Raw genomic sequence first — 23,926 nt, forward strand, 5'->3', positions numbered from 1 at the left:
GGCTCTGGGCCTGTATTCACTAGGATTCAGAAGAATGAGGGGTGACCTCACTGAAGCCTATTGAATGGTGAAATGCCTTGATATAGTGGATGTGGAGAGGATGTTTCCTATGGTGTGGGAGTCTAAGACCACAGGACACAGCCTCAGACCAGAGGGACATCCTTTTAGACTGGAGATGAGGAGGTATTTCTTTAGCTACAGAGTGATGAATCTGAAATTCTTTGCCAGTCATCTGTGAAGGTCAAGTCATTAGGTATATTCAAGGCAGAGGCTGATAGATTCTTGATTAGTCAAGCATGAATGGATATGGGGAGAAGGCAGGAGATTGGGGCTGAGAGGAAAATTGGATTAGCCATGATGAAATGGCGGAGCAGACTCGATGGACCAAATGGCTAATTCTGCTCCTGTACCTTATAGTCTTACAGCATCAGTGCTACTGGGTGGTAGTCATTTAATCCTGAGGGTGCAGAGTTTTTTGGTACAGGGATGATGGTGGCTGATTTGGAGCATGAGAGGACAGCAGCCTGGTTGAGTGAAGTGTTGAAGATGCAGGTTGGAGGACACAGATTATCTTATTTCTGGAAATACATTCAAGGGATGGAATGGTGCATGCTTTCAATATCTGACCAGACAGAATCATCCCCATCCTGGAATGGGCATTAAGAAAGCCACCCACTAATTCTCTCTCATCTCCCAGAACTGGTCTGGGAATATTTTCCTTGGGAACTACAAAGGTTTGAGAGATGAGTTTACTTTCAAACTAAGAGTCCAACAGGGTTCTGTGGGATAGAAGCTGAAATAATGTTTCATGTTTTTTTTCTAGAACCAAGGAGCAGTTTCAGAAAAAGGAGGTCAAGACAAGGGGGATAAGGATTTTTTTTCCCTCTCGGAATAACCTACATTTTTGGGATTTTCTGACAGAGGTGGGAGGTTGAATTATCCAAAGGTGAGATGGGCGTAAATTTTTGAGAGGAGTAGAGGAAGCTTGAGAACCAATTTGACCTATTCCAACTCTCACTTAATGCTCTTGCATCTTGTAGTGGCGAGGCTTTGACTAAAACGATAATTTGCACGCCGAGCGCTTGTCCTACAACAGTTGGGGGGGGGGGGTCAGATCAGTATTGAGACTAGGTTTAGTATCTCAGACGCTGCCTGGCCCACTGTGTCCCCGACATCCGAAGCACTTCGCTTTCTCATGAACGCGGACACCACCAGGCGCGCGCTCCAAGAAGATGCGCGAGCTCTGCGCGGCTCGTGTCACATGACCGCACGGGGCCCCCATGACGTAATTCCGGGCAGGCGCTGGCGGTGATTTGATTGGGTGGGATTGGATAGCGACCGCCGTTTCCGGGTAGCCTCTGCAGGTGAGCGTGGTTTTGTTCTGGAGGCTCTAGATTCTTAGATCCGGGATGCACAATCTTTGTTAGCAGTTAAATATAGAATGGTTTAGTCATTAACAACTCTCTCCTTCCTTTGGGATTATCTCAAGCATGTTTAGTGGCGATGAGCGTGGCGTTCGGACGCACAGATTGGTAACGGGGCAGAGCTCAATTGCTCGTTGACTTGAGAGTATCTCCCCGTCCCTTCTGTAGCAGAGTTTATGCAATCATTGGTGATTGCTAAAGTCATAAAGTCCTATGGAATAGGAAATACGCGGATGTTAGAACCACAAGTTGTTCCTTAATGTTGCCTTTAAAATCAACGTTATTTAAAAATGTACATCCTTGCTCTTTAGTGGTGGTGTACGAACTTTGTAAGGTCCTGTACTGAAAGATCTTTGTGCGTCACCAGTTGCTGTCCCTCTTAACTTCTATTCATTCCTCTATTACGTGTGTGCCTGCGTCTTGAGCTTTTAAGACTTTAATCTCTGGAATTGTTGTAACCTCTAATCTACCGTGCAGAAAAGATTCCTCTTTTTAGAAACTTTTTCAAACTATGCTATTGTGACGAAACTGTTGTTCAGCTTTAAGTGGGTCTGTGTCGATTTGACAGTGCTCTTGTAAAGTGCTTTGAAATGTTTTACTGCATCGCACTACTATTGAAAGTTGTGGCACATTGATATAACTGGGTAAGTTAATGGTTAAATTACTGGACAATTAATCAAAAGCACACAAATTCACATTTCAGAATGAGAATTAAGTTTATTATCACTGAGCAACACACACAAAATGCTGGAGGAACTCAACAGGTCAGGCAGCATCAATGGAATAAACAAACTGTCGACACTTCTAACTTGAGACCCTTCAGGATTGGAAACAAAAGAGGGAAGATGCCAGAATTAAAAGATGGAGGAAAGGAGGTCTAGCAGAAGCTGAAGCTAGGTGGGTGGGAAATCATCACTTGACATATGTTGTGAAATCTGATGGTGGAAGGGAAGAAACTGTACCTAAAGTGCTGAGTGTGCCTCCTCCCTGATGGTAGTAATGAGAAGAGGGCATGTCCTGGATGGTGAGTGCCTTCTTGAAGCACTGCATTGCCTTTTGAATATTCTCTCTCTGGTGGGGAAGCTAGTGCCCGTGATGGAGCTGGCCGAATGTGCAATCTTCTGCAGCTTTTCCCAATCCCATTTATTGGCCCCTCCATACCAGACAGTGATGGAATATGCCCTACTGTACATTTATATGAATTTGCTAGTCTTTGGTGCTTGAGTCAAATTTAAAGAATTTATAAATAAAATACGGGTAAAGGCAGTTACAAAATGATTGAAGTCTATTGGTCTTTCCTAACTTTTTATGACATTGAAGGAGGCTGCTTAGTGCCAGGAATCTATGCTGGCTCTCAGAGCAGTAACATCCCCCACTTCACTGCAATTTAACTGTTAGGCAGACATGGGTAATGTTTCACGGGGTTGCTCAAAGCAGGGAATCAGCATTTGGGATGGCATTGACAAGCATGCACTGGGAATGTATGCAGGTCCTGTGTAAGTGGCAGAAGCTGCTCACCAGCTCACAAACCACCTACACCTGCCCTATCGAATACCCATCTGTGGAAGAGATTGCAGACTGCCCTCATCATCACTTCATAACCCACAAAACTGGAGTGGATGTATGTCCTTTTTGATCATGAGGGACTGCCTAAGATGTAGTATTAATGTTTAAAGATAATTAGGATGTTTAGCTCACCAGTACTCCACTTAAATGTAAATCCTACACCAGGTCTCACTTAGCATTGATTCAGAGGATGGATTCCCCAGCGTGGGTAGTGCTGAACTTGGATAAGGGTGTCAGGTGATGGAGCATAGATAGTAAGTCATTTAGATATTTAAATAGAGTGCCTTGGTCTTAGATTTGTGTGTAGGGTCCTGAAAATGCTCATGGACTTGAGAGGACCCATGAAGAAATTCCAGAAGTCAGCAAAATTTAAACCATTACCTTATGATGAACCCTTTTACATTGACATCCAATAATCATTGCATCTTCTTTCCTGAACTCTATTAGAACTCATGATAAGCATCTTAATTTGATCAGCATTCTACAGTTTTGTTCACTTTCTATTCCGAAGTTAGTATCCTGTATAATCAACTCTGTTGGTCAACGAAAACTTGACAGAAATGACATCTCATCTGGTTGCATGCATTATTCTTTATTCCTCCATGTTTCCTTTCCCATTCAGACCTTTAAAATCCAAACAGGATACCTCCCAATTACTGTTTCCAGATTTACCTTTTCTTACTAGGTGATGTCGTGTCTGACCAGCTTAAGTAGTTTGTCTTTTAAAGTTTTATAAAGGCCAGTAAGTAGTCCTGTCATTTCCGTTTCCCTAAGTCTGAAGTACTTGGGTGCTGAATTCTCATTATACAGTCGGCCCTCCTTATCCATGGGGAATTGGTTCCGGGACCCCCCGCAGATACCAAAATTCGCAGATGCTCAAGTCCCTTATTCAACCTGTCTCAATGCGGTGGATCTTAGGACCCAGCAGAACTCAAGACCTTATCTAACCTGTCTCAGTGCGTAGACATTAGGACCAGTGGCAGAGATCTGAATCTGCAGTGTTTCTGTTCACAAAAATAATCACGATAATGATTGATAATAAAGTGGAAATAATAAAGTAATCGGTAAGAGGTGAAATGCCATCGGTCATTGGAAAAGCTTTAGGCTACGTCAGTCAACGATTGGAACAATTTTAAAGGATAAAGTGAGAAAGGCTGTGCCCCGATGAAAGCTACAATTATTACTAAACAACGCAGTGGTTTAATTATTGTGTTTTGGGTTTTTGATCCTCCACCTCAACCCGGCAAGGTGGAGAGTGCAGTCCATAGCGATCTGTCACTAGATCGAACTCGTGAACTTGCATTCCCGAGCCTGGCGCTGAAACATAGGTCCTTAAGTGTTTTATATGCATGGAAACGTAAAATATATACTATATCCGAAGACAAACGTTTGACTGACGCTAAATAATACCAGATGTACCTGTTCCGATTTACTTTGTTAAGAGAACTTCCGATTTTTTTGATCCTGATCCACGATAACCTACGCTATGCTCCTGTATAAATAATCTCTAGATTACTTATAATACATAATTGAATAGTTGTTATACTGCATTGTTCAGGGAATAATGACAAGAAAAAAAGTCTGTACATGCTTGAACAACAAGTGCTGGTAAAGCACTTCCAGGTTTTCGTGATTCGCGGTTGGTTAAATTCGCGCATGCGGAATTCGCGGATAAGGAGGGCCGACTGTACATGTTTGGTTGTTAGAATGATACTATTTAGCTCAACGCTAAGTGGTGTATTTAACTTGATTTTGGTGGTGCATCAAGAATAGAAAGGCTAGCGTGTTTAGACTTAAAAAGAAATTAAATACATGGATAAACAGGCTGGAGAAAAAAAATAAGCATAAATGGAAGACAACTAATAAAAGGGTGGAAATGGTTGAGAAGAAAATATGGTTGCGTAAGTTTAAAAAAAAAGCAATTTTGAAAACCTTCATTTAAAGGTAAACACATTTGTCTTGTGGAGATGGTTCATGGTGAGTTGGTTATGGGTTTCGAATTGGAAAATATGTTTTGCTATTGAGGTCAGTACAGTTTAAGGCAAATTTCTTTATTTCAAGTCGTGAGGTTTATTGTCTTGTGCACAAGTATAGTGAGCTTTAGGTACATAATTCAGACAACGTACAAGCATAAGTTATATATTTGGACTAAATGATGAGGGAATTTCACAAACCTGCCACAGAATTCCCCGTCTTCAGGGCATTGTTGCAATCTGATCAAGTTTTCCTATTGGAGTAGGGGTGCTCTGCCAAGGTGGAAGTAAAATTCAAGATCAACTGTTTTGACTGAAATGTTAACTGGCTAATTTCCTCCATAGATGCTGCCTGACTTGTTGAGTTCCTCCAGTATTTTGTGTTTGTTTTAGATTCTAGCATCTGTAGTCTCTAGTGTCTCCTGAAGTAAGAAATTTTGTGAGGCACTAGAAGTCTTACCAGAAACTTAGACATGATGTATCTGACGAGTTTTCTTGGATGGCAATGTGGAAAATATTTCTATTCCTAGGTGCTAATGTCTTTTACCTTGATAAACACATTTCTCATTTTCTCCAGCAATTCGGATAGATTTTAATTCATGTTTGAAAATCAGATTGTTCCCTGGATTGTAACAAATGGAAAAGATACAGTAGCATATTCTTTAATGCCATTTGTTTTTTTCACAGAAGCTTCAGCAGTGTGGTGAGTTTTTCTTAAACTAACAAACCCACACAGTTAGCAGTGAACTTGCCTCCAAGAAACGATCAACCAATTGGAAATTTTCTCTAGCTATTGCAGCAAAGATGAAGTTAGTCCTCTCCAGCATTGTGAACGGTTGCCGTCAGGGCAAGTTGATTGAAGCAGGACGGAACGGCAGTAAAAGTCTCGATATTCCTGGTTGCCTTCTTTATACACGGACAGGCACAGCTCCGCACCTAACCCATGACACGCTTAGCCTTGTAGAAGGAGTTCCTGAACCTGTGCATCTGACGTTATCTACACTGTATGTGCAAGTATAATTTTTTATTTTCCTAACACTTGGGTTGAGGTGTAAATGTGATGTTGTGTTCTGTGTAGAAATTCTTATATCTGCTTTGAAAAATAGAAACTAGTGTTCTAAAATCTGTGTTGATTGGGAGTTGTTTAATTCAGGTTGTCATTTAAAAACTAGTTACATTGAAGTCAGTTTCAGAGTCATGATGTCTGCAGTATGATAAGTAATCTGGAAGTTATACTGTCAATTATATTTCACACTGATGGTCACATTGATAATTGCTTGATAGCCCCACTATACCATGAATACAAGAACAAAAACTATTGCATTCTTCTCTAGCTTTTGAGATATTGAAAAGTAAAAAAAAATCACTTTGTTTTATAAATCCCTTTATCAAACTGTTGTTCAGTTCATTTTAAAATTATATTTGGGTTCTAACAATGAAAAAAAGCAACCTTTGTTTTTTTCAGTCCAGAAGCAATCCTGGTAGTGATTTTAAACCAATGCTATCAATTGACCAGTTACACTGTAAGTTGGGTATAGATAACCTGAAGGGAGGTCTCAAAGCTCTGAAGTTTCCTGGTTGAAACATAGAAAACCTACAGCACAATTCAGGCCCTTTGGCCCACAAAGTTATGCCGAACATGTCCCTACCTTAGAAATTACGAGGGTTACCCATAGTCCTCTACTTTTCTAAGCTCCATGTACCTATCCAAAAGTCTCTTAAAAGACCCTATTGTATCCACCTCCGCCACTGTCGCCGGCAGTCTATTCCATGCACTCACCACTCTCTGCATAAAAAAACTTACCCCTGACATCTCCTCTGTACCTACTCCCAAGCACCCGTCTGTGCCGTCTTGTGGCAGCCATTTCAGCCCTGGGAAAAAGCCTCTGACTATCCACGTGATCAGTGCCTCTCAACATCTTATACACCTAATGACCAATAATGCATGCTTAATTTACGTTCTGCTTTTCTATCTGATAAATATGAACAATATGAAGTGCATGGGCATTACTAGTTGTGTACATTGTAATTATGCTTGGGCTTTGCTGTATCAGCTTTTGGAATGAACCACCCAATAAAGAAATGTCCCTTTGAGGCAATGCATTCCTGGCAAAAATCATGCCACTTTCCATGGTCTCACAACGTTATCTGTAATTATCACTGATAAGAGAATCTCTGAACAGTTTCTTGAATCAGTCTTTACCCTATTCTCTTTGCCTCATTCAAGCTTACTTCATGCTGTTTTTGCAGTCTATGGACATCATTGTCTGCAATATCATTTCGGGAAAGCTTTTCATCATTTACTAAACACTTTTGTATTCCATTGTATTAGTCTTCAGCTCAGATTCATCCTGTTACTTTGGCAGGCATTAAATCACATCTTCCATCAGCATTGATGTTCATGTCCATGTTAAGTCTATCATTTTCTCACATCCCCCTCCCAATATATGATCTCTGCTTGTTCAAGCACCAAATGCTTTTGGGGAACACATGGGTTAAACATTCATAGAGGATCTAATGAACCATTTGCATTTTTAGCAGCTTCGAAATTACTCACTATTCAAACGTTACCATAAGTGCTTAGACATTCACTGGATTATTTCACTTTACAAACGACATTCTTAAGCTTTAACCCCCTCTCATGACAAGAAGTGGTATGAAATTTTATCACAAGGATCAAATTCTTTCAGCAGGCTATTTGAGTGTGTTGCCCCTCTTTTTGTAGGCTATCAAGTTAAATGTTTTAAGGTGAAATTGGGGAGAAATTCCGTGGTTTAAAACTCTTACTTAAGCTTCTCGCACTTGACTATGTTTTCAATAGTTGCCTCTCCACCATTATCTTTATGATAACATTACCACACCCCATCCGTAAATCTCTCAGACTGTCTGCTAACTCTCCTTCCTCCAATGCCAACTCGTAACAATGAACCTCCTTTCTCTTCTTACTTGCCCCATCCAAACTTGCTTCCTGTACGATGTCTGCTTGGCTTAGTATAAATGAAAGCTCAGTATTTTTGAAGTTCAGTCTTGTATGAGACTAAAACTTCAGAAGTCTGGCTTATTAGTTGGCTGCCCTCTCATCTCTTCCCTTGCCTGTGGGACCCTACCCTTGTGGCCTTGAACTGTTTCTAACAAACTAATGATTACCCTGATCCCTTGAAAGCTGGTGTTGACAATTCCGTTGGGCTAGCTATGGTTCCTACCAACCATCCTGACTGACCCCGTACTAAATCCCTTTTTCCTCAAATACATACCTGTGGTCTTTCTATTCTTGCAAATCACTGTCAAACTTTCCTGTCGGAAATTTTAGAATACATTACCTTCTTTTCTGCAACTATGTGTTTGAATTATCATGATTGCATTCCCACCTTTGCTTTACCAGTGATTCAGGTTCATTTGTCAGATGTACATAGAAACATACAGTGAAAGGTGTTGTTTGCGTCACCATACATTCAGGCACCAATATTGTACACCCACAATGTTCAGCAGAGCAGCAACACAAAACAGCAATGGTAAAGCAAGCTCTTTTCCCACCCTACACACGTACACATGGGTGCACACACAGATGGACTCCAGCCTCAGTGCAAGCTGTCTCCAGACTCTCGACCTCCTGTCCTTGGCACCGGATTCTCAGGTTCGAGACATTAGGCACTCACCCAAACAGGTAGACCTCCAGCTCCAGGGCAGGCCTCTCCAGGCCCCTGACCTCAGCACTAGACTCTCAGACTCAAGACATGGGTCCTCCAACCTCCAGACCCTCGCCCTGACTTGCAGAGTCACAGACACAGGCCTCTGACCGCTGGACGTGCTGATCCAGGGGTTTGACCTTTGAACCTCAACTTCTGGATTCACCAACTGCAGTCTTTGACCTTTGGCTTCAACCTCCGGACTTTACTGACCCTAGGACCCTGACCACTGACTTCTGCTTATCAAACTCCCATTACATTCTGTCACTGTAACCACGGGACAAGCTGTTCTTTTTCATCCTTATTGGTTGTCTGCAGTTTGCACTATGGTTTGATGAATCTTTCCTCCAATAGCTGGGCAAACTGTCCATACTCCATCTAGCTACTGAATTGCACCCAGCATACATGTTATAGCTTCTCTCCTACTCCTGTGCCATTGCTGCTGTAGCTCCCCAAGGTTTGTATGCTGCTCTGCAGCATTTCTCATCATAATTCACAATGTCTGTGTCCCACATGGATGCTGATCACCTTCAGCTCCAACTTGCCACTAACTTCTTATTCCACCGCCATCTGACAACTTGCCTGAGCAGAAATTTCTCCAGACCTAAAGGTCTGTTGTGTTTGATGGTCAGCATAAAATCAATGAACAACTACCTTAAACCCTGCTCTCACACATATTGGTTATCTGACCCAATGGAAGCAAACTTGTCAAGTTTGGGCCAGATATCAAAACAATGTAGATCCTGAGACTTGCTTGAAATAAATAAAAACTCAATATCTTTTAGAGCCCAGAGGATCTAGCTTCAGTTTTGCTCGAGACAAACTATAAGGCTTCAGATTAATGTATTTAGGTTTTAATTTTCTAACTGAGTGTCTCTGGTACTCTTCTGTAAGCAGATTTTATTTTTTTCCCTCAGTGCAGAGCATCAAGAAGTTCTGGAAGAATATAAAGAGGGCATTGGGAAATTCATAGGTATTAAATGTTAATTTTTCTCTCACAGCAGACAGCAATCCATCCCAGGTTATGTTGCATATTGTAGGTGTCTAATTTTGTGTTTTGTTGTAACATTGTAGTCAATGGTGTAGATAAATCCTCCTTTCCTCAGTTAGTCTGAGGTTCCATTGAATAGTTCCAATTTTTCTGAGAAGTAAATACAGAGTCATACAGCATAGAAACAGGACCTTCAGCCCAATTGGTCCCTGCTAATGAAAATGCTCCAACCAAGCTTATCCCATTTGGCAGAATTTGGAACACCAATCACTTTATAAATCTTACCAATCCATGTACCTGTCCAACTGTCTTTTAAAAGTTGATATTGTATCTGCCTCGATCACTTTCTCTGGTAGCTCGTTTCACATACTGCAGGTGCGGTCTCACCAGCATTCTGTACAAATTACAATGAGCACTAGCAAGGAAAAATAAAATCAATGCTGGAAATTTCAAATTAAAGCAAGCGAAATGTTTTGATACTGTACAATCCTCCAGCAAATCCATCTGGTTTCATAGTATCAAGCAACAACAGGCTCTAGCCTATTAAGTCTGTGCCAACCACCTTTCAACCAGGGTAATATTCCCATACTAATCCCATTGTAGTATCCCTTCATTCCCACCCAGATCCACAGTACATCTCACACTGAAGACAATGATTACTGACCTGCACCTCTTTGGAATGTGGAAGGGAATTGGAGCACCAGAGGTCAGGAATGAACCTTGATCACTGAAGCTGTGAGAAGTCACCTTCACCACCTGTGCCATTATATTGATTTATATTGCGCTTTTGTGAATTTAACCGACTATGTTGATAAACAAAAAAAAAACTGCAGGTGTTGACAGGAGCAGCGCAGTAAATGTAGTGGTTAGTACAATGTTTTACAGTACCAGCCACCTGCGTTTGTATGTCCTCCCCATGGAATGTGTGGGTTTTCTCCAGGTACTTTGATTTTTTCCCACAGTCCAAAGACGTACAGGTTAGTAGGTTAGTACAGGTAATTGGTCGTTGTAAATTGACCTGTGATTAGGCTGGGTTAAATCAGGGGTTGCCAGTGGCATAGCCAGAAGGGTCTATTCTGAACCATATCTCAATAAAAAAATAAATCTGAAATAAAAATACAGAAAATGTTAGGGAAGTAGTCATGCCGGATCTATTGAGATGGAGACAATTAATGTTTCAGACTGATGACGCTTATGAGGATATTAACTCTAAATGCTGTCTGACTTACTGAGCAATTCCATCACTTGCTTTTATTTTAATTGCATTGTCTTATGTTTTACTCTACTTTTAGATAAGTTTTTTTGGAAGAATCCTTTCATAGAAATGCTGTTCCATTTGAGTTTGGTCACTTAAGGTTTCTGATTTACACTGAATTATTAAACAAGTGCTTATCATTCTGTTTTATCACAGGCATGCCAGACTCGCTAATTTATTGTTCTTTATACGACCCAGTTAGTCCATGTCCATCAGGGTACAACACAAATAAAGTAAGTTAGTAACAGGTACAGGAACAGAGTTTAAAATGTACTTGTAATCTTTCCTTTTGTTTTCCTTTATTTCTTTTATTTAATTGGCTGTTCGTGTAGTTTGTTATTGTTTTAGTTAGTTTTAACTGAAGGGCCAGTCACAATTGCATAAATCCTAGTATCAGTATCTTTGCATGTTATCTAACAGTGTTACATCCTCTTTTTTTCAGATTCAAAAAGATTCTGGCTCCTACTTAGCTGTACTGATACATTGACCACACACTGGATAGTTTTAAGTTTAATGCTTGTTCCACAGTTGTATGGCAATTGTAGTTTGTACGCTTGTCTTCAACAAGCCTAGTAAGAAAGAAAATTCAACTAGGACCACTGGTTTTTGTATACAGTGCTGTAACTACCATGGGACCATGAGATAAGGGAGCAGAATTAGACCTCTTGGTCCATCGAGTCTGTTTTGCCATTCGGTTCGATTTATTTTCCCTCTCAACCCACTCATCTGTCTTCTCCCCATAATCTTCAACACCCTTAGTAATCAAGAGCCTGTCAACCTCTGCTTTAAATATACCCAATGATTTGCCTCCACAGCTGTCTATTGCAATGAATTCCACAGATTCACCATACACTGGCTAAAAAAATTTCTCCTGATCTTTGTTCTAAAGAGATAGAATTTGCAGTAAATTCTCATATTGGTTTCAAACCCCCTCCTGGAACTTTTCACCCCTATGTCTTAAAATGTTTCAAGATCACTGCATGCCATCAGCTTTAGTCATGAATGTGCTTTTGGTTTCCTTAACTCAATATGCCCGTTCTATATACAGTATCTCTGGAGTATATCTACCTTGTCCTTCTTTAAGATTTTCCATAAAACCCACTGGGGCAGAGTCTGTTCTAATATTATTTGGCTCTGTGCCAGTTTCTGTTGCGAATTGCCCTGAGGTGCTTTGTTCCAGTTGAAATGTAAGTTATTGCAGAAACTATTAGAGGCAGAAGAGAACTGGAGACATTGAATTATACATCTGATGGCAATGTTCAGTTGATTAATTATGTTGATGTTTATGCAATGTAATTTAGTTTGAGATTTGCTTGAGTATAACCTGGGAAGTACTAGAGGACGTTTTTTTCATAATTCAAATATGACACGTAATCAGGTCCCTTTAAGCTTGAGTTAATCAGGATCTTTTCTGTAGCATAATTTAAAAACTTTTGGATTTGTGTATTTATTTTCAGGTATTATCATTGCTTTAGTACCATCCTCCATAAATTAAGGACTTTAGTTTGGTGTCTTAAAGATCTGATATTTTTATTATCTTACTTTAAAAAGACTGTTTCAGTGTGGGGTGGAGGTGGTCGAATTGAGCTGACGATGTCAAAATTCATGGCAATACAACAAGCTTTCAAGCCTGACTGGTACCAGTGTATGGCAGATGGAGAGCTACTGCCTCCAGGGTCGTCAAGGAAGAGGATAAGTAAACTAGTGGATCGAACTCTGTGCTTCCTGGATGAATGTCTCAAGGTGCATCAGAATTCAGAGGTAAAAACACTCACTTGATTGATTCCAGGTGTGAAGAAATAATTAAGCAGATTGGTTATTTATTGTGGTTTAGAAGAAAAAAGATGTGATTTTATTGAAATACACCAAGTCCTGTCAGGACTCAACAGAGTCAACAGACTGATTCTTCTGATGGGGAAATATTTAAAATAGGGAGCGTAATCTCAAGGTAAAGGCTCACGAATTTTTGAGATGGATCTTAAAGGTGGAGCCATAGCAGGAAGCTCTTGCAGGAAATATTAGATATTAGATATTACCCTTGGAAAGAGTACAGGGAAGCCAGACTGCTCAGAAAGAACAACCCTAAATAAAATATCGGGTTACGCAGGATGATTCAGATTGAGCAAGGACAGATTACAGATGGATTTAAGAAAGTTGTATGAGAAAGAGCCATTAAGATCAGAAATGAAGATGATCGGTGAATATCACAGTGCCAGAGGGATAGTGGCAGTAGAATGTGAGGGTTAACTGGTGAGGAATGAAAAATGAGCAAGGAGAATATTTATTATAGTCATACCCGAAGGTACAACAGATTGGCAATGTTCGTGAGGACTGTAAAAAGCTAGAGTCAAGGAGATTTGATAGTGGAGAGCAAAGCCAAAGATACTTCATGTCAAAATTTTGGGTTTAATTGGTCTTGGAATGAGCAGTCTTGATTGCTGCCATTCAAGGATGACCAAGAAAAAGTCACTGTGTATTCAGTGAAGTTCCAAAGGGAATAAAGAATTGCAAAGGATAGTGATCATTTATTTAGGTTTGTCCCATTTACAATTGTGGAGATTTTTTGAAAGATATGATAATAAGTGGAGAGGAGGTGCTTCTCAGGAAGAAGGCTGAGCCTCACTATCCAATAGGGATGAAATATTAGCAGGTTGTACCAATGGAAATTACACTCTGGTATCATGCCCAAGGAGCCATGTCTGTACGAATCTTCACAGTGTATATTGTCAGGGATTTTGACCATAGAAATATGGCCAATCCTATAATTTTCACATGTGACTATAGAACAGAAGTTAAGAGCAGAAATATCAGCTGAGAACTTAATATGATTTCTGTGACATTATGGTGTAGCAAATCTTTAGCCACTTGAGGTTAAGATGAGCAAGTCAAAAGAAGCACGAATACATAAGTAAAATGATTAAATGCAACTACAAATCAGTATGCAATATTTTCCAGAATTGCAGTATGATTGACCCAAGTTGTGTCATAATATATTGAGGAAAGTTAACACTTGTTGTGGGTTTGGTTGCTGTCCAGGATCTGAAGAACACAGAAATTATAGGAGCTGTAGAAGGAGGAGACATTCTTGAGGAGAGGCTGCGGTCGGTCAGAGAAACGATGAAGCGGCCAGTTGGAGGTTTTCTTTTGGATGGTTTTCAGGGAGAGACCTTGCCTGATGACCTGAAACTGGATTTAATCTCTTCAGTTACAGGAGAATTGCCTGCAGACAAACCAAGGTATGGGACCAGTTAGAACATGACTGTTATTGTGTCTTTATTAAATCTGTATTACTATGTAGTTATTTTTCACCAATTCTCTTGCTCTAAAGCTGACTGTGAGAACTAGTAGTAGCAGCCAGTTATTTCATCTTCTCATTTTGAGAAGAGGATTCATTTTTATTCAAATTCAAAATCATTAAACATCATATTTACACTGCATTTGAAATTAGATATTTGTGGATCACTTCCATCATGTAACAGTCAGGTTCATTGTATTCATAAAGTTCCTTCATAGCAAACTGCCCAAGATGCCTCACAGTTGCAAAAGCTTTAGAGGGAATTTCAGTGGAGAGAGACATTAAAGTTAAGGTGAAGTTCTTCCAGAATTGACAACTGAAGCCACTATTGTCAAAGTGGGGAGGGGGAGGGTTTAAATATCTTAAAAGAAAAATAATAAATTGGGTATTGTGAGAAGGAACTAAGTGATGGTTGGAATTGACAGCATAGATAAAACTTTCAATGTCAAGGCACTTACTAATTGAAAAACAATGTAGCTCACTAGTCTGGACTTTGAACCAATTTGGATAGATTCAACAAAGTTTGCATCATCTCAAGTTTACAGAGGATGGTACAAGAGGAATAGCCAAGCAAAGATCCGACTAGTTAAGTCTAGAGACAAAACATCTGTGGTTCAGGGTTTCAGCAGAAGACCATCTGAGCCAGTGCAGATAGTGATAGATAAAGGCAACCTTAATGATGATGTGTATATATTCCCTGAAGCTCATCTCAGTGTCAGATATAAAACCAAAGTTGTACACTGTCTAGTTGTGTTTCTAGATGGTTGCTAAAGAATAGGATGTAATGACTGGGTAGGAAATTAGATTATAGCATAGACCAAGACATTGGTGTCATTTCCCACAATATTCAGTCGCACAACTTCTCCTCTGTCTTGTGTGTCAACACCACAGGAGGCACTGCCATGGTTCTGGTTCTAATACAGTCCAGGTTCACTTATGGAGGTTCAGCTGGAGACAAGACCTTGGTGCACATTGGTATCTTCAAGAGTTAATGATAGTTGGAAGGAAAAAGCAAGCATACCATCAATTGTTTTGATGGTTCATTTCTCTTAGTAAGAAGATCTATTACATTGGTGATCGTTAAATGCTAAGGATGGATTTGTTTGAAAATCATTGAATTGTCTAAAATGTGAATTCTGAACAAGTTTAATGTAAAATTGGATTTATGCCATGTTTACCACTAGAGCACCTTTCTGAATTTAGGTTAACTATGTGATGCCATCAAGCCAGCTGAGGATTTCTAGCATTAGTTTTAACCATGTTTTAACTACTACATTATTTTACATTCTAATACTTATTAAGATTTTCTCTCCTTTTCCCTTTCTCTCCCAATTCTAAGGTTGATCCATGGGATTGGAAAGCCAGATGAAGTACTAGAATGTGTATCAAGAGGAGTGGACTTGTTTGAGGGTTTTTTCCCCTATCAGGTTACTGAGCAAGGAAGAGCTCTGTCGTTCAATTTTAAATACAAGGAGGACCCAGAGGCTGAAGGTATCTATGACAGAAAACCACTATTCAAATGATGAGTACATCGACAAAGCATGACACATCGATAGAGACTCAGGATTCTGCAGATATTGGAAATCTTGAGCAATGAACATAAAAAGCTGGGGGACTTCAGGATGTCTGGCAGCATCTATGGAGGGAAATAAAAGTAGATGTGTTGGACTGACCCCTTTCACCAAGACTGGAAAAGAAGTGGGGGAGAAGCCAGAATAGAAAGGCAGTGGGTATGGGAGACGTACAAGCTGTCAGGCAATAGATTGATCCAGGTGGGGGGCAGGGCCCAAACTCGGCAACAAGATGTAGATGTATTGAGTGGGCTTGTTGTGCCAGGAGAGCTTGTTACAGTGCTATATCTCTAGAGTAAAATATCAATGTTCTTGTGCACAAATTGCTGAGGATCAGCAGACAGGTGCAGCAAGTTACGTGGACACACTTTACTTAGTTTTAGTCCATTATTTAAGAAAGGATACGTTATATTAGTATTGAAAACAGTCTAAAAATAATTCACCAGGATAATTTCTATCATGAATGGCTAAAGAAAATGCATTTTTGTTCTTTGGAATTTATGAAAATAAAGGTGATCTTATTGAAAGGTTAAGATCTTGAGAAAATAATCTTGAATAAGGGAACATTGTTATAAAACTGTGGGGCAGTCATTTACGTCTGAGGTGTGTTGAAGCTGTTTACTGAATGTGGTGAATCTCTAGAATTCTCTACCTTGGTACATAATGGAAGCAATATCTTGATATTTAAAGAGCGAGCAGATTTTTGTGCCAGATCCAGGAAATGAATGCAGTGAAGCAGGAAATGAGGCCTAGTGCAGATCAGCTATGATCATACCAAGCAGCGGCAGTCCTGAGGGTGCTACGTTACCTATTCCTGCTAATATTTTCATGTTTTGAACTGTTGGCCCCTTAGGTCAAATCTTTGTTGGAGTCACTGGTTTGAGTTTGGCCCACTTTCAACCAAGTCACAGAACACCATTCCCAAACCTCAAAATAATTTTCCTGACTAATGAAATCCTCTGTCTCCCATTTACACTTCAGCCCAGGTAGTATGCTGCCTTTCTTGTTTGAGTTGCCTGCCTGGCTCCCCCAACATCTAGAAGTCTCTCTCACTTAGTCCTTTCAACACATGCCCCAGGTCTTTGCACATCGCTTTGACAAATTTAATCATCTGTTCAGATTGCTTATTGAATTCTTGAACTTTTAAAGTATGTTTTAATAGTTTTTTTATATTTTGAAATGTTTGTGTCAGAAATTTTCCAAACTTTTGATAGCCTTTTCTACTGAACATCATAAAAATTTATCTGGATAATTTTATTCCATGTAACCCAGAGGGCACTTTTTATGAAGGGAGAAACAATTTAAAATATTATGAACTATAATAGCCAAAGCTTTTCTTACCATGGCACACCTGCTAGACCTGCTTTTGCACAGGCCTTCTTGTAAGAAGTTGTTTTAAGCCAGTTCTGTACTCATTGGATTTTCTGATTGGAAATCTGACAGAAATGCTTTGATGATTAGTTTTAAAGTGCTGCCAGGCAGAGTGATCAAACAATAGGGTTAGGGTTCACAAATACTTCAAAATGTTTCAAAACTATTAAAACTGAGATATGATTTTTGAAATCGCTAAACAATTAATTAAGTATTTACATCAACTCAATTAAGTGAAAAGGTTATAAATTACTTGCAACTTATTTTTTGCAGCATACATGTTTTTGCTGTAAGGTTACTGTTGCTGCTGCAGGCCCAAATGAAGGGTCTTGATCTGAAATATAGAATGCCCATTTCCCTCCACTCATGCTGCCTGACCTGGTGAGTTCCTTCAGTGGTTTTTGCTCCACACTCTGGTACCTGCAGTCTCTTTTGTCTGCCTGCTTCAGGTCTAACCTGGCACAGATTCGGCAGGCAGATTTACCAGCACAAAGTGGCGGAACTCCAGTATTGGTGCGGAGGTGGAATGACCGATCTGATCCTCTGGGAGGACTTTTGGAGCTGCTTTGTTTGTGTGCAGGAATCCTGAGATCTAGACATTTACAGAAGTGCATTCTGTACAGAACTGCCCAGGACCCAAGGGATTGAACCTCTGGTCTACAATTCCTTGAAAATTTAAGGTCCCATCAACTGGACTATTCCTTTCTCTGGTAAACTGGATTTTGCAGCTTTGAAGATCATCTTGGATTGTATATTAGACTGCAGGACTCTTGCTATTTCATAAAAGGTTTTATTGAAATATTGATTTACATTTTAGTCTCTGCGTTTTGGGAATGTTTTGTGCTTCTGTTAATTTTGTTTTTGGTGCAGTTTGTGTATGTAAATGTTTGCTGGTTTGGCTGATAATCTGACTTGCATCACACATGCTGATCTCCTGAGTGTTTACAACTGTGCCTGCACCAACAGTGGTGCAGTGTAGTTCTTCAATGTTCCACAGTCCCACAGTAGAGAGCATGAAGCTTTAAATTGTCACAGTGCAATGTCTGGTGATTGATTTATATGAATAACTGAGGAATAACTGCAGAAATTCCATGCTACTTATGTCAAAAAGTTGTCTTTGAGATTGAGGAGCAAAAGCTGTATTAGGGTCAATTGCAGACTTGTTTAACTTTATCACTGGGTGCATTTATGCATTTGTACTTTACAATGGAATTTGTTCTTTAGTGCTCAGTTTGGAAGGTTGTTCAATTACACAGTTAAGAATTGGAATTGAAGACTCCATACACCACTGTGTATGATTGAGCTGGCAGAATGTTCAGAAAGTAATTCAATTTGATCACCAACTTTATCTGTATCTCAAATGTGAATGATGATTATGAAGCATTGAAATTTCTGTTTTAAAAACCTCACTCAGGAAATCATCAGCATCATGATAAAACTGTCACCTGCAATATTCTCAGAAGTCTCTGTCATTACTTAAATGTTCAATTTCTATATTTTCAGTTTTCAGCAATGAGGAAATTTTTTTCAATATCTACTCAAAAACCTCAAAGTATCATGATTTTAATTTGCTTAACTTTCTAAACAATATCTTTCACATACACCAATGTGTGGCCTTTAAACTGAATTGCAGTTTACAATTGCATCACCCAAAATGACAGAAATAAATATTCTCTGAAAAAAATTGATGACTGGTGACTTAACTAGTGGAGGTTTTTTTTCAAAAGCCGAACTTCACCTAATAATATTTTGTGAAATTACGTCAGAGGACTGGAACGGAATGATGTATAATACAAGATAAGCTTATAAGTGCTTTGGATTAAATTTCAGTGTTACACAGAAATGGTTCTGGGGATAATGAGATCAAAAGTAAAAGCTCGGACTGTGAAGGAAGGATGACTGCTTTTTCAATTGACCTGAAAAATGAAAAGTAAGTGTTATCAGATTGTTAATAAACATTTTTATTCCGTAAATGCATTGAAGTAAGTGAGTCTGTATGTACATGCAGTCGGCCCTCCTTATCCGCGGATTCCACCAACCACGGATCAGGAAAACCCGGAAGTTCTCTCTCCAGTACTCGTTGCTTGAGCATGTACAGACTAATTTTTCTTGTCATTATTCCCTAAACAATACAGTATAACATCTTTTTACATAGTATTTACATTGTATTAGGTATTATAAGTAATCTAGAAATGACTTAAAAGTACAGGCAGCCCCGGGTTATGAATGAGTTCCGTTCCTGAGTCCTTCTTTAAATCAGATTTGAAGTCGGAACAGGTACATCTGGAATTATTTAGTGTCAGTTAGTCATACGTTTTTCTTAGTATATAGTACATATTTTACCTTTCTATGCATATAAACACTTAAGAAACATACGTATTTCAATAATTTAGCCACTGCTTTGCTTAGTAATAATTGTAGCTTTCATCGGGCAGTGCCTTTCACATGCTCCATTAAATGTGTTCCGATCATTGACCGATTGTAGCCTAGCGCTTTTCCAATGACTGATCGCGTCTCACCTCTTTCCGATCGCTTTATTACTTCCACCTTATTTTCAATTGCGATTGTGATTATTTTCGTGAACAGAAACACTGCAGATTCAGAGCTGCGCCACCAGGTCCTAATGTCCACCGCACAGAGACACATTAAATAAAGTCCAGGGTTCTGCTGGGTCCTAAAGACTACCACACTGATACATGTTAAATAAGGGACTTGAGCATCCATGAATTTTGGTATCCGCGGGGGGTCCCGGAACCCATCCCCCACGGATAAGGAGGGCCGACTCTGTGTGTGTGTGTGTGTGTGTTTTATATATATAATGCTGTGGCATTGTATAATTATGATATTAAGATACATTATATAGAATGATCACAAAAGGTGGTTGTTAAAACATAGTAATGCTGATACTAACAGACTGATCAAAGCATGTTAAAGCTCCAAATCAAGATATCTCAACAAAGTGAGATTAGAAAATATGCCTGTTTGACATGGGTCAAATTAAATTTGAATTGCTTCTGCATAGTGAAATTTGCAATGATCCTGAGCAAGAAACTAGTGGATTCTGAATGTTCCTGCACTTTTGTTTTCGTCATTGTTTCCTTTGAGCATTTGTACAGTGTGACACTTGTAGAGAGAATTAGCCCTTTAATATGTGCTGTGGAACAATATACCTGCAGGAGGATGAAGTAAAGCACAAATTGCTGAAAGCACATACTGCTGGCCAGACTGTATCTGTGAGAAGAGGAACAGAGTTAAACTTGAGGTCTGAGACCATTCTTCTCTGTTAATCTTTCCACACATGTTATCTAACCTGCTGAGTGTTTTTGGCATTTTCTGTTTTTATTTGATCTGCAGACCTTATTTCTTTTACATGGCTAACCTATTTAATCCACTGTGGTTCTCTGTTACCCCACTGCTCACGTCCTGTTCTTGTAATGTTTTATGCCTTTCTTCATGAGAAGCCTAAATATTACAAGGTTCGGTCTGACACCTTAATCTATTTGCTTAGATGTATCTCTAATCTATCCAAATAGACCTCATGATATATAACTACTTTAACTGCTGTTGTATTTAACAACACTCTCCAGCATTAGTGATCGCTTATGCCAAAAGAAATGGGAAATTTATCATTTACAGGCCTTCCTGTCTGTAGTTCCTAATCATTTGATTAGCAAATGAATTTGCATTTGGGCTTAAATCATCATTGCTTCCACTAAGCAGTCTGTTTGGGTAAGAGTTGGTATATACTGTAGCTAACTTTTACTTAGTAGTATGAGCCAAGTTTTGCTTAATAGTTCCCTGTCGATAATTGGTGGGTAATTCTTGTCAGCAGTTTACTCTCCTATGGAAAATTTCTTTCTTGGATGCCATTTGCTTAGTTCAGAAAAAAATAAATAAAGGACAGATATTACAATTGCAAGCTTTATTCCTGATTAAATGAGTGGTCTAAAGGGAAGCTTATTTAGCATTATTTTGAGAAATTATATTCTACTTTTACTTGTACTGATTAATGCCATTTATCTTAAGTTTACTTGTGGTTGAAGACTGATGCTAGTTGTTTAGGGGAATCATTGGTTTTGGAATGCTTAGTGACATGGTGTTTATGTGATTCTCAATGTTTAGGTTCCGTGATGACTTAAGCCCCTTGGTGGAGAGCTGTGCTTGCTATTGCTGCCAGAATCACACACGTGCCTATCTCTACCATCTTCTACTGACCAATGAGCTATTGGCTGGAGTTCTCCTCATGATCCACAACTTTCACCACTACTTTGCATTCTTCCAAGCTATCCGTGATTCTTTGAAGGATGGTCACTGGAAGGAACTTAAAGAGCTCATTGAAAAACAGAAGGTATAACAAAGACATAGTTGCCAGGACACATGATGGATATCTATTCTTTAAGGCTTCTGGCAGGCATTGGATGCCGTGATATGTTACTGAGATACGTACGCTCACAACTTGAGCTAGTTATTTTAACATTTTATTTAATTGGGATCAGAACTTCCTAGCACTCTGACTTGTGATTTCCTCTGTCATGTGGTGTATTATTAACATGTGATGATAGAAGACCAGCATAAGGTCTGAAATCTGTGCTTTGGTTCATTGATTTTTCATTTGTGTTATATGTATTTTATATGAACTATTTTTTCTATTAAAATATGGGAAATGTAGTACCATTTGATTTGATTTGAGATGAGTTCTGATGAAGTGGGTTTCTATATCTTAGACCAATGAACTCTGGAGACTTGTAGTGATGAATGAATTTTAACAATATTATTCCATTCAGTTTTTACGGTTCCCATCTAATTATGAGGGAGGTACTTTGTAAATATGGGGACGGAATTGAATGTTTTTTAAACTCAAACCAATGTTTTAGCAATTGAGATTCTGCAGATACTGAAATCTAGAGTAACACACAAAGTGCTAAAGGAACTCAGCCAGTCTTTCATCATCTGACATCTTTCATCAGGACCGGATGAAGACTTTCAGCCTGGAACATCGACTGTTCGTTCCTCTCTGAGGACGCTGCCTGACCAGCTGAGTTCCTCCAGCATTTTGTGTGTGCTGCCCAAAGCAGATGCATGGGTGGTTTAAGTAAATTAGGGTCCAATTCTGGCTGCTAGAATCCAGCGTAAGTTCTCTGACTGATCTGATAGTCCAAGCAATTTTTTTTAAAAGAGATTGTTAAAAATTTCTCAAAAAGCAAACATAAAACAGTTACTTTTAAGGATGATTTTGCAAGATGAAGGACCAGGTTTGAGGTCCATGAATCCACACATAAGTTAATGCAGGCCTACAATCGTACCTTTCTGGGTGGGAATTTGGGTAGTTGGATTTCACCCTCAAACTATTTTAATACCAGGTTTCCTTAGGCCTTTTGATGGTATGAATCTGTTTAGACTAAACTGGTGTTATTTGTTCCATAATCTTAAACAGTGAGTTATTTATGAAAATTATCATTTTTGAAGTTTCAACAGTTGTATTATGCTTCAATCTCGTGTCTTTAAATTAATTCTGTCATAACCAACACATGCCCATTTTATTTAAAGCATCAAAATGAACGGGTGTCTGCAAAATTATGGACCTTTATTTATATTGTAAAGGCACTTGAAGAATTTCAAAGGGTGAGAGTTACAATGCACTTTATTAAACAGATTTATCCCTTCAGAAATTCATCATTATTGAAAACAGCTGACATTTCTAACATGACACTGTTGAGAGGAAGTGTGGCTCTGATGTATAAGCAGGCCTGTCCCTTTCAGGCTAACACCTTGAGATTGCCTGAAAGCCTTTGTTGTGGTAGGAATATCTTTAGGACCAACTGGAGATGAATTACGACAGCTCATTCTACAGTTGGCAGCTACTGCTCCATCTTTTGTCCTGAGTCTTAAATCAAGTGTTTTTTTAAATATTATTTTGGAAATTAAATGTGACTGTGTGCTAATCATTCAATGCATGGTGTGCTACATCTACTATACATATAGTGTACAACGAGTGAATCAATGTTAAAGTGTCCTTTATCCAATTAGGATGTTGGTATCAGTGACAGCCTCTGATAAGAATAGGAGAACTACCTTGGTGCTATTTCAATCTAACATGTATATCCCTCAATCATAAGACATAGGAGCTGAATTAGGCCATTTGACCCATCGAGTCTGCTCTGCCACTAAATCATGGCTGATCTTTTATTTTTTAACCCGTCGTCAGCCCCATTCCCCGTAAGCTTTGATATCATGTCCAAGAACCTATCAAGCTCTGCCTTAAATACACCCAACGACCTGGCTTCCTCAGCTGTCTGTGGTAATAAATTTCACAAATTCGCCACCCTCTGGCTGAAGAAATTTCTCTGAATCTCTGTTTTAATAGGACACCCCCTCTATCCTGAGGCTGTGCCCTCCTCTGCTAGACTCCCCCCACCATGTGAAACTTCTTTTCCGCATCCACTTCGTTGAGGCCTTTTAATCAGAAGTTTTTATTTCAATGAGATCCCCCTCATCCTTCTAAATTCCATATCAACACTTTAAAGAAACTCGTTATTTAGTAACGTAAGTGGTAAGTAAGTGTCATAATTGAGATCTTGCTGTGTGCCAATTGACCTCTACATTTTGTTATCTTCTTGGGCGGTCTCAGGATCAAGAGTGATTTGTTTTCATTTCAGTTCAGTGTGCTCTGAGGTGGTGAATAAGGTCAATATGGGAACTGCAGACCTTCCCATTCTTGGGACATCAGGTCACTGATGAGGTGGGCAGGTGGGTAGTTGTGAGGCCTTGCGCTCCTCCCATCACTAATGAAGGTC

The 23,926-nt window shown here is 39.3% G+C and overlaps 1 protein-coding gene across 3 annotated transcripts; it reads left to right on the forward strand.

The window, feature by feature from the left end:
• The first annotated feature begins 1,294 nt into the window (after positions 1-1,294).
• Positions 1,295-21,821, forward strand: qtrt2 (queuine tRNA-ribosyltransferase accessory subunit 2). Of its 3 annotated transcripts, none has more exons than XM_059968079.1 (9): positions 1,295-1,364; positions 5,651-5,967; positions 9,567-9,622; positions 11,052-11,128; positions 12,447-12,656; positions 13,932-14,131; positions 15,530-15,681; positions 18,963-19,062; positions 21,255-21,821. In XM_059968079.1, exons 2-9 carry the CDS (start codon positions 5,768-5,770, stop codon positions 21,484-21,486), a joined length of 1,227 nt encoding a protein of 408 aa, XP_059824062.1. In that variant the 5' UTR covers positions 1,295-1,364; positions 5,651-5,767; the 3' UTR covers positions 21,487-21,821. The 3 variants fall into 3 exon arrangements, with proteins under 3 accessions (XP_059824062.1, XP_059824063.1, XP_059824064.1); XM_059968080.1 differs by having other exon boundaries at positions 1,342-1,364; positions 5,654-5,967; XM_059968081.1 differs by lacking the exon at positions 1,295-1,364 and having other exon boundaries at positions 5,651-5,666; positions 5,754-5,967.
• Positions 21,822-23,926: the final 2,105 nt, after the last annotated feature.

Source organism: Hypanus sabinus, chromosome 4 (assembly GCF_030144855.1).
Source record: "Hypanus sabinus isolate sHypSab1 chromosome 4, sHypSab1.hap1, whole genome shotgun sequence".
NCBI classification, from domain to species: Eukaryota; Metazoa; Chordata; class Chondrichthyes; order Myliobatiformes; family Dasyatidae; genus Hypanus; species Hypanus sabinus.

Bases quoted from the DNA above. Each gene is read 5' to 3' on its own strand.
- qtrt2 (XM_059968079.1), top strand. From the start codon at position 5,768: ATGAAGTTAGTCCTCTCCAGCATTGTGAACGGTTGCCGTCAGGGCAAG. The intron at 5,968-9,566 runs GTATGTGCAAGT...TTTTTCCCTCAG, and splicing joins CATCTGACGTTATCTACACT to TGCAGAGCATCAAGAAGTTC. The intron at 15,682-18,962 runs GTATCTATGACA...ATTAAATTTCAG, and splicing joins GGAGGACCCAGAGGCTGAAG to TGTTACACAGAAATGGTTCT.